Source organism: Taurulus bubalis (assembly GCF_910589615.1).
Source record: "Taurulus bubalis genome assembly, chromosome: 1".
Taxonomy (NCBI): Eukaryota; Metazoa; Chordata; class Actinopteri; order Perciformes; family Cottidae; genus Taurulus; species Taurulus bubalis.
This window is the reverse complement of record NC_136589.1, coordinates 8,295,642-8,310,651: the sequence shown is the minus strand read 5'-3', so window position 1 is coordinate 8,310,651 and position 15,010 is coordinate 8,295,642. Positions and strand designations below refer to the sequence as shown.

General features: G+C 40.6%; 1 protein-coding gene across 4 annotated transcripts in view; it reads right to left on the bottom strand.

The window, feature by feature from the left end:
* Nucleotides 1–15,010, bottom strand: part of rps6ka1 (ribosomal protein S6 kinase a, polypeptide 1) — a gene marked incomplete at its 5' end in the record, with an annotated part of 42,506 nt that overhangs the window by 8,673 nt on the left and 18,823 nt on the right. Inside the window, one exon of one of the 4 annotated variants that reach the window (XM_079222356.1) lies at nt 633–686. The exons of the other annotated variants lie outside the window; for them this stretch is intronic. Within the exon in view, the coding sequence (XP_079078482.1) occupies nt 633–686 (54 nt within the window). The remainder of the gene's footprint in view (nt 1–632; nt 687–15,010) is intronic. 4 annotated transcript variants of the gene reach the window in all.

Genomic DNA, 15,010 nt, shown 5'->3' with positions numbered 1-15,010 from the left:
ACCACACGCGTGCATGTGTGTGTGTGCGTGTGCGTGCGTGTGCGTGTGTGTGTGTACCCACAATTCAACAGTAGTTGAAGCTTGAGGATAGAGCGAGGTAGAGGCAGAGAGGGGATGATGTGTCCCCTCTCAGTGTTAAGACTATTCAGGCGACCCCGTCTGTGGAAAGGCATGTCCCTCTCTTCCTTCTTGTTGTAGTCTATTCCTGCTTATCCTGTCTCAGCTCTCACCGGTCATAAGTGCCCTCGTACTCTTTTTCCTCCATCCGTCTCTCACTTTATTGCTGCAGTAAATCCTCTTCACCAAAAGAGAAGAGGCTGTTACACACCCATGTAAATACAGCACATGAGTCAACTTCTCACTTGACCAAACAGTATAGTATAACCAAGCTGTCAGCAGACCTCTGTTTCACAGACGTCTCATTACAATGCAGTCCCAACTCGGAAAAGGTGGATTTAAACAATTGTGCAATTGCTGTATTGAAGTTCCAGGCAGAGACACAAAAGTGCAAAAGTGTGTTCGCCTGACCAAGATAAAATGCAGATATGTTACTGTAAGTAACAGACTGAGTGTGGTTGCTGCAGATTGCTTAGATATATAACAGCTGTACAGTAGAAGTGGTCAGAGCTTACCTTGACTCTGTTATTGGCAAATTCCCTCTCTATCCAGGTGATATGAGACTCGTTCTGAGGGGAGGATGGTTGTGTTGGACGTTAACAAAAGGTTATAGAGAACGTTCCTGTATTAAGTGAATTTCAATACAAAGGAAATAATATAAATAATGCAGATGTACTGGACAGACATAACATGTATCCTTGCAGGCACAACTCACAAAACACATTCTGACACACACAAGTGATGGTTGCCACACTAGTGACAGGAAACTTCTCTTTCCTCCTTGTTTTTACTTCCTCTTTTCTTTAACCGATCTTGTTTCCTTCCAGCTCGATAATTTTAAATTTCTGCTAGCAGCGGGGAGCTGGATTTCCTAGTATAACTGCTGTTTGGAGAAATGTAGAATTTCACCATCCGACTGAATACACAGGAAAGAATTTCTAAGAAATACATGGCCTCTGCATATCAAAATGGTTTGGATGAACTGAATGTTATTGTGTTCATATGATTATTAAGTGCATCAATGCACAGGCTGAACACGAGCATGCCCAAAGTGAGTTCCCGGATTACCACTGCCTTGAAAATCGATTGTATGTTCATTATTATTTTTCTTAAAAAAGGACAGAAGTTTGAGTTTCAATGAACCAACACAATGAAGCATGGAGGTGTTTTAGGGTTAGAGGAGGTGGAAGATAAATAAGTCATCTTGCATTTCTCTCCGGCAGCTCAGAATCACGTCTACCCACACAAAGGAAACCCCTTCACTCCTTGAAAAATACCACACAACCCACCACACCCCCCTGCCTGAAGCGTTGGGCAAGTCCACAAACTAACATGAGCAAAAGCCACCACTTGCCTCTCGTGTGCGACGGGTTTTGGTACGGAATATGAGCCTCCACATGTCCAGATATGTCCATGTCACTGGTGTCAGTGAATCTCTGTGACATGCACGTTCTTACAAATAGAGGCGCACAGCATCCGTGTCAGAGTTAGCCAACACTTTTAGTGTGCAATACCAACATGACAGACACAGAAGTATACTCTAATAGGAAGTAGAGTATAAAAAAAAATTGGGGTTAGAGATAGACGGAAATGGGTACCGAGTTGCGGGGAGTGGGTTAGTCACAGAGGAAGAAGGGTAAAACACAGTGACACTGTTGCAGGAGCACAGAGCAGTTCCATACAAGTCTACTCTGTGACTTCACTCTGATGTAAAGTTGAACAAAACAGAGATTCACTCTACATAATTAGGCACTCTGTATGATTGCACAAGCCTCTGTTGGCAACCACAAGAGTTCCTGAGAAGGGGAGGAAATGAATTGCATGCTGATGCATGTTGTCAATAATCAGATTTCTGAGACAATGACAATCTGGTTTGAAGTTAATATTGTCCTTTGTATTTCCTCTGAGTAAATGCATCCGTTGAAATTAAAAGTTGTATGCAAGTTGGAACTTGGACCGTAAGTAACTGGCATCTTTCTGACAGCTAGAAAGCAAATGTACCTTCCAGCAGACCAACATGGTGCAATGGTCTTTGTTAAACACAAGGGGCCAGTGCAAGTCTACAGCCAGTCCAGTGCTCCAAAGAAGAGTGCCATGAGACAAGAGCTTTAGCCAAGTAAGGGCATGCTCACATTGTTAGCACAAGCCTCCTCCACTGTTGGATCTGACATTAATTACAACAAAGCAGACAAAAAGTGGGCCCGATGGGGAGCATGTGGGAGGAGACTCACTGGCCTGCTGTACATCAAACTGACCAATCACAGCAAGTTAAAGCCCTGTGACAGCGATGTCTTGTCCTGACCTTCCCCCTCCTATGACAATGGAGATTAGAAGAGTAAGAAGATTGAAGAGCTGAAAGCACAAGACAATTACAGTATTTATCTCACTGTAGCCTCTCGTCTTCCCTGGGAAATTAAGCAGGAACAGCATCTGCACGTTTTCAAATGCATGACAGTTTTAACTGTTGGAAAAATGAAGAAAGTCAAGAGCGGAGACAGCATAAACAAGTAGTGTACATGGAGGGAGACGGATGAGTTTAAACATCCATTCAACCAACCGTGCTTCAGTCTCATTAGTATGAAAACAAATTTCCGACAATAGACTTTGTCTGCCTGAGCAGACACAAAGAGGGGAGAATACACAGCACAACTTAGCTGCAGTACCTCGACTATGAAAATGACTTCATGATGACTTAATTAGAACTGAAGAGTAAAAGACACAGAAATAGTTGGAAATAGTGAATGTTTGAAGCAATTAATGGCTGATCAAATGGTGGCAATCGACTAATACTTTAAAGATCATTAATAAAAACAAGCCAGTTGTGATAGACTGCATAAAAACAAGTGTTTAATCCCTATTCAGTGAGTCAGTGTACCTTTGGTTCAGAGTTGTGTTGGGTGCTTGAACGTGTCCAGAAATGTGCGCAGGCAGGCACCCAAATCTGTTAGGTGAGAGGCAGGAATGTCTCCCTCTGTTTGTATCAGTCTGAAACTCTTCCTTCTCTACCCCTTCATCATCTCTGAAGGCAGGGCTGCTATATTTTGGTGGGCAGGGCTGACTCATCCATTCAGCTCGTTTCTTTCCTGTTCATTATCCGTCTGTTCCTACAACACACCTTCTTTCCACTTTGCTAAAAAGGCTCTCCACTTGTCCAACTTCATAGTCCATTCTTCATTCCTGTCCCATTTATTCTCTCAATTACTCTGTTGGCCCCCTTGCAGGCCGGTACAAAACAAAGGGAAGCGGTGGAAAGAGGGAAGGAAGGAGTGGGAAGAGGCACTGCTGCAGCTGGACAGTCATCCAGTCCCAGTGCAATCCTCAGACATCCCAACATGGGGCTTTAATACTAGCTTAGCCTGGGGCCGGCCCCATGAGAACAGATTTAAAAAGAATGTCATAAAAGACAAATGGAGAAAAAATACAATTCCGGCTGAATGAGAACAAAAAACTAGCAAATACTAATATATTAATCCTTTACTACTTAACGTGATTATCTCCATCTTTGTCAGTGCTGTTATCACACAAAAATATAGAGACAAGAACAACATTTAGTAGAATAAGAAAGATTGTGTGTGTGACATAAGTATGAGCAATGCCTACAATAAAAATGTTTCTTGTGGAATCAGTGCTTTAGCGCATAACATTAGTACAAAACAGAGTAGATACAGAAGAAGATAATGAAAAGGTCATTAGCTTAGAAAGGTGGTTCATGACTCGTCACAGGTTTGTCTGCCTGTTGAGAGGCAACATATTTTGATCCTTGACCTGTTGGTAAAGGGTTCCTCTGGAGTTAATACTCATCCTTTGGCAGAACATCTGTCCATCTGCTCATCCAATTATACCACCACAGCATCCACACACACACACACACACACACACACACACACACACACACACACACACACTAAAACACACATACAACTGTACAAACAACCAGTTTAAAAAAATCTGGAACCACTACTACACTGACCAAATACTAATGTTTGATACGCAAGATCTCTCGACACACACAGATTAGTTTTGTAGGAAATGCTCTAGACAAGTTAAAGGTGGATGTTACAGGATTAGCACAGATGCTACAGGAAGTCTTGTGTCGGCATATGGACTATTAATATTCACACAGCAAGGATAGCAGTAAGATGATAGGCAGTTCAGTGCTGGGCCAGTTGACATGAGGCCTTAATGGCCTTGTGTAATATCCACAGTGGCAGCGACGTCAATAAATAAATAAAAGGGAGGGACATAAATGGCAGATGGAGTAAGAGAGAATAAAACAAGAGGGATAGATAATAGGCCTAGGCAATATGGGGACAATCAAATACAGCATCAAGATTATTTTTTACTAAATACGATGTTGAAGGGTTGCCTATTGGTGCTTTCACAATATACATTACACTTTTGTATTCATCAGTAATGTGGATATTATGATTAAGTGTAGAAAGGGAAATCATAGAATAGTGAGAACAATCTGGTGAATTCAACAACAAAATATTCACATCACGTTACTGTCGCCTTTAAAACCAGGAAAAGATAACATTCATGCCATTACAATATTACGATATCCAAAATCTAAGATGATATCTAGTCTCATATCCTAGTATCCATGTAATATTGATTTATTGCCCAGCCCTACTAGGTAGTGGGAAAGATAGATTAGACAGAGGCAGACGGAGAAAGTAAAGCTGATAATTTAAACAATGAGGTCATCAGAGTTAAAGCTAAGCTGGCTGTGGAAATGTGTAGCACTCTACATTCTCACACACACACACACACACACACACACACACACACACACACACACACACACACACACACACACACACACACACACACACACACACACACACACACACACACACACACACTTCTTGCTTCCTCCCTCTCGTGATTCTCCTCTTTCCTTAAATATCAACCCGACCTCTTGCCAAAAATACACACTCAAAATACACATGGGCATAACTCAAAACACTAGCATCGGCATCCTTCCTGAACTGAAACACTATTCATAACCTTGGGCACTGTTCCACAACCCGACCGACTATCAGTCTTTTTCATGTATAAACTCCACCACCTCCAACTCCAGAGATGGAAAGATGTACAATACACATTTTACCAGCGGACATTGCCACCCAGGCATCTTCATTCTTCTCCATTGAGGCCAGATAAGTGAAAACTATCCCTTCCTGTTTGTAAAACTTAACTTATCCACATTTTGACCAAAATGTCCCTGGCATGCTCCCCATGAAATATAAAAAAGGGACATGACATTTGATGGATTTAAATGGAGAAAACATGAGCATGTACGTTAGCTTAAGGATGGAGTCCATGTACTAAAAGTTTTAAGAAAAAGTTAACCGGCTTCTTTTACTTTATCAAAAAAGTTAAGTGTGGTAGTGTTGTACTTTGAAATGGCTCAAAAGCAAGAACCATAAAATCTTGAATTTTGTAGCGCCGAGCGGCACTGCAGAGTTCTCCATGGGTTCATCACTTCGAGCGACTAATTTTACATTACACAGTCAGTTTGACCCAGTCAAGATTTTAACATGTCAGAAATAAATAAGATGTTCTCACTGTTGTAATACACAGAAAAAAAGAAGCTCACTGATGCTGCTAATTTGAGTTTAGAACAGAATGAAGATGAATTGTCAAAGCTTCTGGAAATATGATGGGACGAGCAAAGACAGAATTAACAAGCATTTGGCTGGTGAAAACTTTGACCCATGTCTTTTGGCCACGTCAGACTACTTTAAATCAGTTTGGATCAAATCCATCCTGAAGCACAGAAGAGTAATACATCCATTGTTGAGATTCAGGTGTGAGTATTACAATGAGATGAAGAACAAAATGAATGTCTTCATCTTGAGGGGAATAATCAGATCTGTGTTTTTAATCAACTCATTTGTAAATTAATTAAATGGACTATGAAATATGTTGTTAATGTAATTTTGCATTTCTTGTAAAACTTACAAAGCTGACACTGCTGCCATGGAAACAAAGGTGAAGGTTATGTGCTTCTGGTAAAACTACTGGACAAACAGATATGAACGAGAGGAAAAAACAGACAGAATACACAAATGTAAGAACCTGGAAAGATAAACCAACAAATTGAAGTACCAAACAATTAAAAATGCAGAAGAGGTTTTATTAAATCAAGAGAGAAGAAGAAAGGGACGAGAAAACAAACACCAACAGCATCCATATTAATGAGATCTAAAGGATGCGAGGAACTGGTCGGAACGTTTTCCTCAATCGACCCCGAGAGGAAAATGCGTGAAACTATGGCAACTGTGTCTGTCTCCATCTCCCAGCATCCTCTTTGTTTGATAAGAGGTGTTACAAGAAGCAAGGCCACACACACACACACACACACACACACACACACACACACACACACACACACACACACACACACACACACACACACACACACACACACACACACACTCTTTCAGGTAACATTTGCAAGCTTCCATCTCCACAAACAGAGCACTCAGAGACCTTTCAGACTACACTGGCTTAAGATGCACACACGTAGTGGATGATTAATGGGGCTGATTCTGTCAGAGTAGCCCTGCGTAATCGCTACTGTACTAGTGTGTGTGTGTGTGTGTGTGTGAGTGTGTGAGAGAGCGCTGGAGTGTGTTTGTGTGCCAAACCAGTATATGAATGAAAATCCCTCACAAGAAGCCTGGTGAAGAGTGAGTGTTGGTATGTGTGTGTGTGCGCGTGTGTGTGTGTGTGTGTGTGTGCGTGTTGGCGTGTGTGGGTGTGTGTGTGGCTCATAAACCTTTTTTCTTTCTGGCAGCACAAGTCACAATCAGGGCTTAGTGACAGCAAGAACACTGTAACCATGACAACTAGGCCCATAGCAGCCATGAATGGATGGAGGAGGGGAGGAAGCGAATAGATGGATGGACCAAAAGTCTGAGGGGCATTTGGTTCAAGTCAAATATGTTTTTAGCGAGTTCTGGGAGAAAGAAACACACTAATATTTGGACTATTTGCTCAGAGCACAAACACAGTCCGGCCACATCCAACTAAAAGCTTTCATTGGTTTTGTCCTCAAAGTCACTCCTATGTTTACATCAGTCTTACACACATTATGATACTGTAAAATAATTTAAAAAGAGAAATATGCTAAATATGTTTTGTTTTGTTATTTTGAGCAACGATCCATCTGGTTAAAGGAGATTGCTGAGTTTTGGGAAGTATTCAGTCCAATATTTGAGTAATAAACATATCAGTGCTTTCTGGTAGACACTATGTAAAGATGTCACAGTACACACACACACACACACACACACTCACACACACACAGACACACACACACACACACACACACACACACACACACACACACACACTATGAGGCGAATGGAACACGAATCACGAGCGGACAATCGTGCAGGTTTTAAACAAATCATGAGGTCAGCCTAACTTCTTTTGGGGAGAAAACAAAAAAAGTGAATATTAATTATTACCCAATCTGTAAAAAGGTATTATGACACCCCCAACAATATCATATACTCCATTATTGGTGCAACTAGCTCGTAAAATAAAAACAGAAACATAAGAGTTTGACGGTGAGATTTGGTTGGGGAGGTTGGGGATATCAAAATGATATCGATCTTTGCCAATATGTGTAATCATTTCCAAATATCAGCAGCCAGGCCACAAAAACTTTGTTGATATTTGATATAAATTGATTAATTTAACTGTTGGCTTGTTTAAAGCCTGCGTTATTGTCTCCCTGCTCGTGTTTCTTGCCATGTTGAAGTGATGTCGCTGCGTATCCAGATCCAAACCATGACTTTGGTGAATACAGTAGTGAATTCAATCATGACAGAAATTAGGCCCAAACTACAAAAATGGGACTTCAATAAAAAATAATCATCCTTTAACGATCCCTTCTAGCTAAATTAATCCTTTTGAATGATCTGAAAAACTCTTGATGGAGACTAAAGATAGCTAAACAGCATCCCATGAAAACAGAGAGCAGTTGGGTGAACTGTATAGCTGCTGGGCCGAGTGCTGGAACAGAGGTTATACTGTGGACAATAGAAGATTTAGAGCCCTCTTCTAGCACAGAGGCAGGCTGGGTAATTGGGCTGTAAACCATCCCCCAGTGTGTGTGTGCGTGCGTGTGTGTACCAGCACACCAAGCCACCTAAACTACTACCGCCATTAACATCAGTTTCTGTTGATGATGAACTCAGATAAGAGGATACCACTTGACAGGCGCTTCAATCAAACACTACCGACCCCCCAACACGTCACACGTCACACACACACACACACACATCACTAACAATCACTGATTTACGACCGCCAAGCACTACTGCGCACACGCACACACACCTCCTGGGCCTGCAGAGGCAATCATAACTAGGTCTGATAGCTACTGCAAAGAATAAAGAGCCATTTTAATTTGCTTTAAAACCTTCTGGAAAGGCTCAATTAACTTTCCGCAAAAACACAACTCAATGACTCACAGTTGATAAGACCTGAACAATGGTGTGTATGTGTGCTTTTGTTGAGTGTGCCTGCATGGAGATAAGCCTAGGTAATAGATTTTATTTTATATTGTAAGTGTGAGTGTGTGTGTGTGTGTGCGCGTGTGTGTCAGAGCAAAGTTCGTCCGGCTTACGTAATAAAGCTGATTTTCCATTCCACACTTGTGTTAACCGACTAACTTGCAACGTAGGAGAAGGAATACAAGAGTTGTTTATACATAACAGATGAACCAAATGCGGCTCAGACGATTCACAAAAAGCAATTGATTTCCCAAACGCCATTCAATAAGGATTCACAATGTTTTTGCCAGACTTTGTATGACCTTGCTGGAAAAACATACAGTCAGGATGCGACAAAAGGTGTTCAGTCTGAGACGATTTAAGGCCGAATAAGGTTCGGCTGAGAAACTTTCCAAAAAAGAAAAGCTAACCGGATAGAAAGGGGCAGGACAGTCAAGGACACCTGCTTAACCAATCATTAAATGAGCAGGCTTTATCTGGACTACAAGACGTGATGATGTATGAGACTGTAGGAGGTGTGCTGATGCAGGATAAGAGAGGAGATGAAGAGAAGAAGAGGATGCTGTCCTGGAATGTACAGAGTAAAATGATGATAGAGGGCATCTTCAAGCCTCGGTGCCTTTTCTCATTTAGGGGGGTGTCTGCGTATGGGTGTGCGTCATCAGGGTCCCCTCCCTGTCGTCATCTATAGTGCTGCTGCTGCTGCTGCTGGAAGACCAGACCAGAGTCCACTCAATGCGGCACTTTGACAGAAACCAGAGGATGTTTCCACTTCTTGTAAATCGCCAAGATTTGAATCGTCTGATCAAACAAGAATTGAAGGCAATAACTGGCAGGTCTGGTTGTTCCACGTCAGCCTGCTTGCAAAATAATCGAATGAGCCGGGCATCGCTTTTCATAGCATTCAAGTCTAAAAAACATTTTTTTAAAAAGAGATAACAATTGGGCTGCAAATTTAAGATTAATCTGCTTATTATTTTCTTGATTGATCCATCAATAATTTTGTTGAGAATATGTCAAATAGTAAAAATAATAATAAAAAAAAAATAACACAGATTGCAACTTCCAGGGGCCCAGAGGGAAGTCTACAAATGTTATACCAAAAGTACAAATCTAAATATATTCACTTTAGCCCTTTCTTGCTTTGTAATGTGATTTGTCAATGTAATATATTTTCTAATTCATCATTTATAAAGCATTGTTCCAACATAAGTGATTACTCATGCTCTACTAATGCTAAATAGTGTGTAGTTATTATAAAGTGCTACCAATGTTCTTTATGGAAAGATAAAGTCGTTTCCTTTAATCACATTTTTTCATCTTGTACCGCCTCTTTTAACTAATCACAGCAGAAATATAATCTGATACCCAAGTTGACAATCATGTGGCCATTAAATCACAATTTATACCAGATCATTGACGATCACTTGAGGCTTTTTCACAGTTTAAGGTCTTCTGATGCAGCACAGATGCTGCGGGGAAGACTGTAATTAACTTAAGGAGAAGAAACACACTTCAGATAAACAGTACACATCCTATTGCAGCGGCGATGCATGAATAGAAATTTCCATTTTGGTGGGTGGAAATGTTATGGCTGATTGGTGCTGTATCGGTTTACATATTTACAGTGGACACGTTTATAAGAGTTGCTGCAGTTCAAGGAAAGAGATAGTCTTCTTTTACAAAATAGCACTTAGTACATGGATTAGGTATGAATGAGCACAGACTCAACAAATAAAGCACCAAGATGCATTTCATTTACTAATCCTTGCATTTTCATTCCATAATCCTGGTTTATTCAACCTCTCTTTTCTTGTGAAGGTCTCTTGTTTTGAAAGAGGAGACACTCTCTTGTTCGGAAAAGATATTTGCAGATCATCTGTGAGAACTATCACAATTTGTCAATTCATGCGACAGCACCTGCGAGACATTTTTAAAGACATATCTGAGCCGAGCTTGGTTATGTTTTGCGGTATCAGCTTCAAACAACAATCGTATCCTCCCAGCATCACAAACCTTTCACTCCCTAAAATCAATATTAGAGTGAGTTCTAGTGCTCATGTTTATAACTACAGGTATATAATTAACGTGCCAACAGATTGAATTGCTCTCCTCTCAAGCGACACGTATTAAACAAGTGTGATCATGACTTCATTCAGACTACTATCAGCCACTTACCTAATGAATAAGATCATTAATTAGTTTGAATGCCGATTTATTTAGTCAACACTAGGATACGTATACAGCTCTACAAAGACAGCTCTATACAAATAAACAGAATTAAAATGTACAAGCTAACCATGTTTGTTAGGATTCTATAGCACTTCCTTCTTTGTCCTACATCGGAATATTAACACCACACTAATAATGTAAAATCTTTCACAGCCTTATAACAGCAGCAGCACAAGCTCCATTAACATTCCCAACTTATTTAAAGAGAGACAAAAACCCTATGAATGTGCTCGTTGGTTAATTAAAATGATGTCCTGTGAGAGCCGAGTATGTTTAGTGCAGACATATACAGGATGAGTGAAGCCGTGTTAATATACTAACACAAAAGGGTAAGATACAAAAAACTCATGCTCAAACCACAGAAATGTGGACCACTTTCTATTCAAAAAAAATCCGATTAAAGACATTTAGTGCAGAATTTTATCATTTTAGACTTTGGTGTCCCCTAGTGGAAGTATCAAAAACTGCCAAACTGCATGATGCTGTACACTGATTGACTGAAAGTCACACAAACTACACCAATTTGTTCTCTTAAAAGAAAACCTAAAATCAGAAAAACTTATAAGTATCAAAACACACATATATATGTGTGTTTTGATAAGATCAGTCTGATAGGACTGATCTTATTTTGAGTTATTCATGTTTACGGTTATTCTGACTGGTCTAATGACAGAATAATCCTTTTCTATTGTTTCTAGTGGTGGATGTTGTGCCATGACGACAACATTTACGTGCAAATTAGGTAAATTTGAGGTGTGTTGACAATTTAATTCTCTATGTAACCTATGTGATCATGCTCAGCGTGATCCTGTAGGGATTGTCGTGATCTAAATAACCCCAAGATCACTTCCTTTACCGTTACGCTGAAATGTATTCACTTTGATCTAATGTTAGATATTCAGACTGCACTACAAGCTTTAATCCAATTTCATGAAAACATAATCCTCAGATATTTCATCAATAATGCATAATATGAAAAAACGTATTATTATTATAAAAACTGCAACTGCCATATTCTCTAAACATTTAAGAGTGACAATTATAATTTAAATTACGTTGTGCATGCGCACCCTTGGGTGTATCTCGTATATGAACAGCAGTCTGCTCATTACTGTGCTAGTTAACTAGTATCTTATAAACACACCCAGGAAATGAAAGTAGGTGCTGAAGAATGAAGGGTCATAATGCATTCCACCAAGGGAGACAGAGCAACAATAGTGGTAATAGGGAGGACTGCAAAGAGAAAATAATTCTGCCCAACAGTCATTTCAGAGGAGTGTTAACCGTCTGAGTCATGTTCGAACGGGAAGACGGTTGACTGCAATGCATCTAGGAGTGAGAATCTACGAGCAGTCTAACAGAAACAAAAGTTTTACACTGTGGCTGTCGGCTGCCTCCGAGGCGTCCCATCTCAAAAGTGTGATCCGTGCTCTCAAGCCGACTGCAAAGCAATACTATAAAACACACAAACCCTAGAGCTCACACCCCGCTTACTATTCTTACTGGCTGTCAGGGTGTCATGCGAGTGCAGGAACCAAATCTGCAATGGGCACAACCAAAGTCACCTCTTGAGTCTGTGCCACAGTGCCGACGTCAGCACTTACCCCCTTAAACATTTTTTTTACAAGTTGACATTTTCATTTCCACAACCGCTGTGCTCTGCTCAAATCAGTCCCATTTTTGGGGAATGTACGCATGTGAAAGAAAACACACATGCAGAAAACACCCACAGAATAGATTTACACAGCTCGGTGAGAAGCGAACACATCTGGACAGCTGCTCTAAGCAACCGGAAGAATACACTGAAGATATGGCAGATTTGAAGGCGTACATATTTTCTAACAAGTTCAACTATCTATCTATCTAAGTTAAGGGACACACACATACAAAAAACGAGATAGCATGTGCACTGACTCGACAATACTCTATTAAGAGCATGTTGGACTACATCCTGAAGCCCAGAGTGAGATAGTCACAGACAGCTTCATTCTCTTTACATTCAACCCCTCCCTCTAACCAGCAGTGGAATGTGGAGTGTTCAGCTCCGTCAAGCTCCGAGGCGTGTCCAAACCTTGTTAATACAGGCCTGTGCTCACTAGGGATCACAGCCAAGCAGATGCCTTCATAATGCATTACTCCCCTGGCAAGATTCAAGACACGTTTACAAGTTGGTGGTTTGGGTTTTCTAAAAAAGCTTTCGACACTTTCCAGCTTTGAAAATGTTTGATGATGCTGTGCGGGGGAAGAAAACGCAACAAAGTGCAGGATGGAGCAGATCTGTCCTGATCATCACTTCTTTCCTTCAAAGTTTTATCGTATTTGTTTAACCTTTAATATGCCTGGGAAGGTCCTCTGGGCATGCACGGCCTTTTCAGCAATATCCAGTTATGCACATTCCCACCGCAGGGCAACCGTATACAAACTGACCCAAATCTATTATTTGTGATCACCAATTGGAAAACTGAAAAGACTAGGAGGAGTCCCTCACACATGGATGTTTCAAGTTTTTGAGCCCAAAGGACGCAAAAGGGGATATAAAATATGTCAATATAGCATAGAGAAAGAGATCAAATCAAATTTGCAGGCAAAATATTTTAACTCTGGGCTTAAATTCAGATATTTTGAAGTAAACTGATCAAGGATCACAGATCTGGTGACATCATCACCATTTGCAATAAAAAAAATTGGCATTCATTGGAAATTGGCAATAAGGAGTAGCAGATGGTTCAGGAGTAGTACCATATTTACATAGTAGTGTCAGGTTATTTATTAAACACGACAAAAAAATCCTGATATATGTGTTCCATTTTGCAATCTTCAGCTTTCTGGCAGTCCACGCAGGCTAACAAAAACACAACGAAGATTTTTATGCAACACCACATCCTGGTGTGAATATGATCATATCAGTATAAGCTCGGGGCAAAAATCACACACCTCTACAGCAAAAGTGCCCAATGCATGCGTGATATGCATAAATCATACTATTAGTCAGCAAAACCCAAAGGGGCAAGAAAGTGGAGCAGTTTAAAAATGATAGGATGCATCTCATCAAGAGGTAAAATGCAAACAGCCCCTGCAGGCATGCAAGCCAAGAGAAAAGGAGATAGTTGAAGTGGGAAGAGATGAATAAAGGAAGAGACAAGCAACCGAGGAGGTAGAAAAGAAACGATTCACATTTTCTTTCTCCTCTGACGTTCAGCCCTCGGGCCAACCGAGGAGAGTTCAGTGAATTTACCAGATTGAAAGCTTGCAGTATACCAACGGAGGAGAGTGCTCCCCTTAACAGACAGACAACAGACAGGAAAGATGGGAGCAGACAAGCAGGAAGTAAACCCGCATGAGGAGACTTCCCTTTTAGAAGACAGTCTGGGAAATAAGCTTATTGGCTTTCTTGCTGAGACTTAGAGGAGAACACAATGCCACAAACATGAAGACAAGAAATCAAATCACAAGCAGCTTGTTAGCTTAGCATAAAGACTAGAAACAAACACACATTCACATGTGTGCACATTTGTAATAATAGATTACCAAACATTTTAGCCAACATGATGCCTGAATAAACAACAGTGTTTTCCCTTACTATGTTAAGAGTTAGGAATTGCTCAGACATTTAACATTTTGTTAACAGAGCTCATAAAGAGTCCATTTAGTATTATGTACTCATTGTTATATTATAATGCATGTCGGTGATTCATCACTAATTCAGCAGATTACAAAACAGTCTTAATTAGTGTCATTGGCAGTAACGTAACAACCACAACTACTCATGAAGAGGCAGGAAGTTGTAGCCTATACTCGTCTTTCTCTCACATGAATCCAAATATAATGCACACCGGTACGAATTGGACGTCCTTGCGGCAACTGCCACGGCGGTGGTGTGCAGAGTTAACTCCTCCTAAAGCATGATCTCTGCGATCATCTTAAAATAGGTCGGTAAACCAGGTCTGAACAATAGGAGGTGCAGGATACCCAACCTATCACTGCAGCAAACAGATTGCACAACAATGTGTTTAACTCATCTTCTATGTTTAATCTTTAATCTGTTTCAGATTATAAACGGACTGATAATACATAAGGAAATGGATTGGAATTTTGGGTGCATGTGTGTGTGTGTGCCACACAAGAAT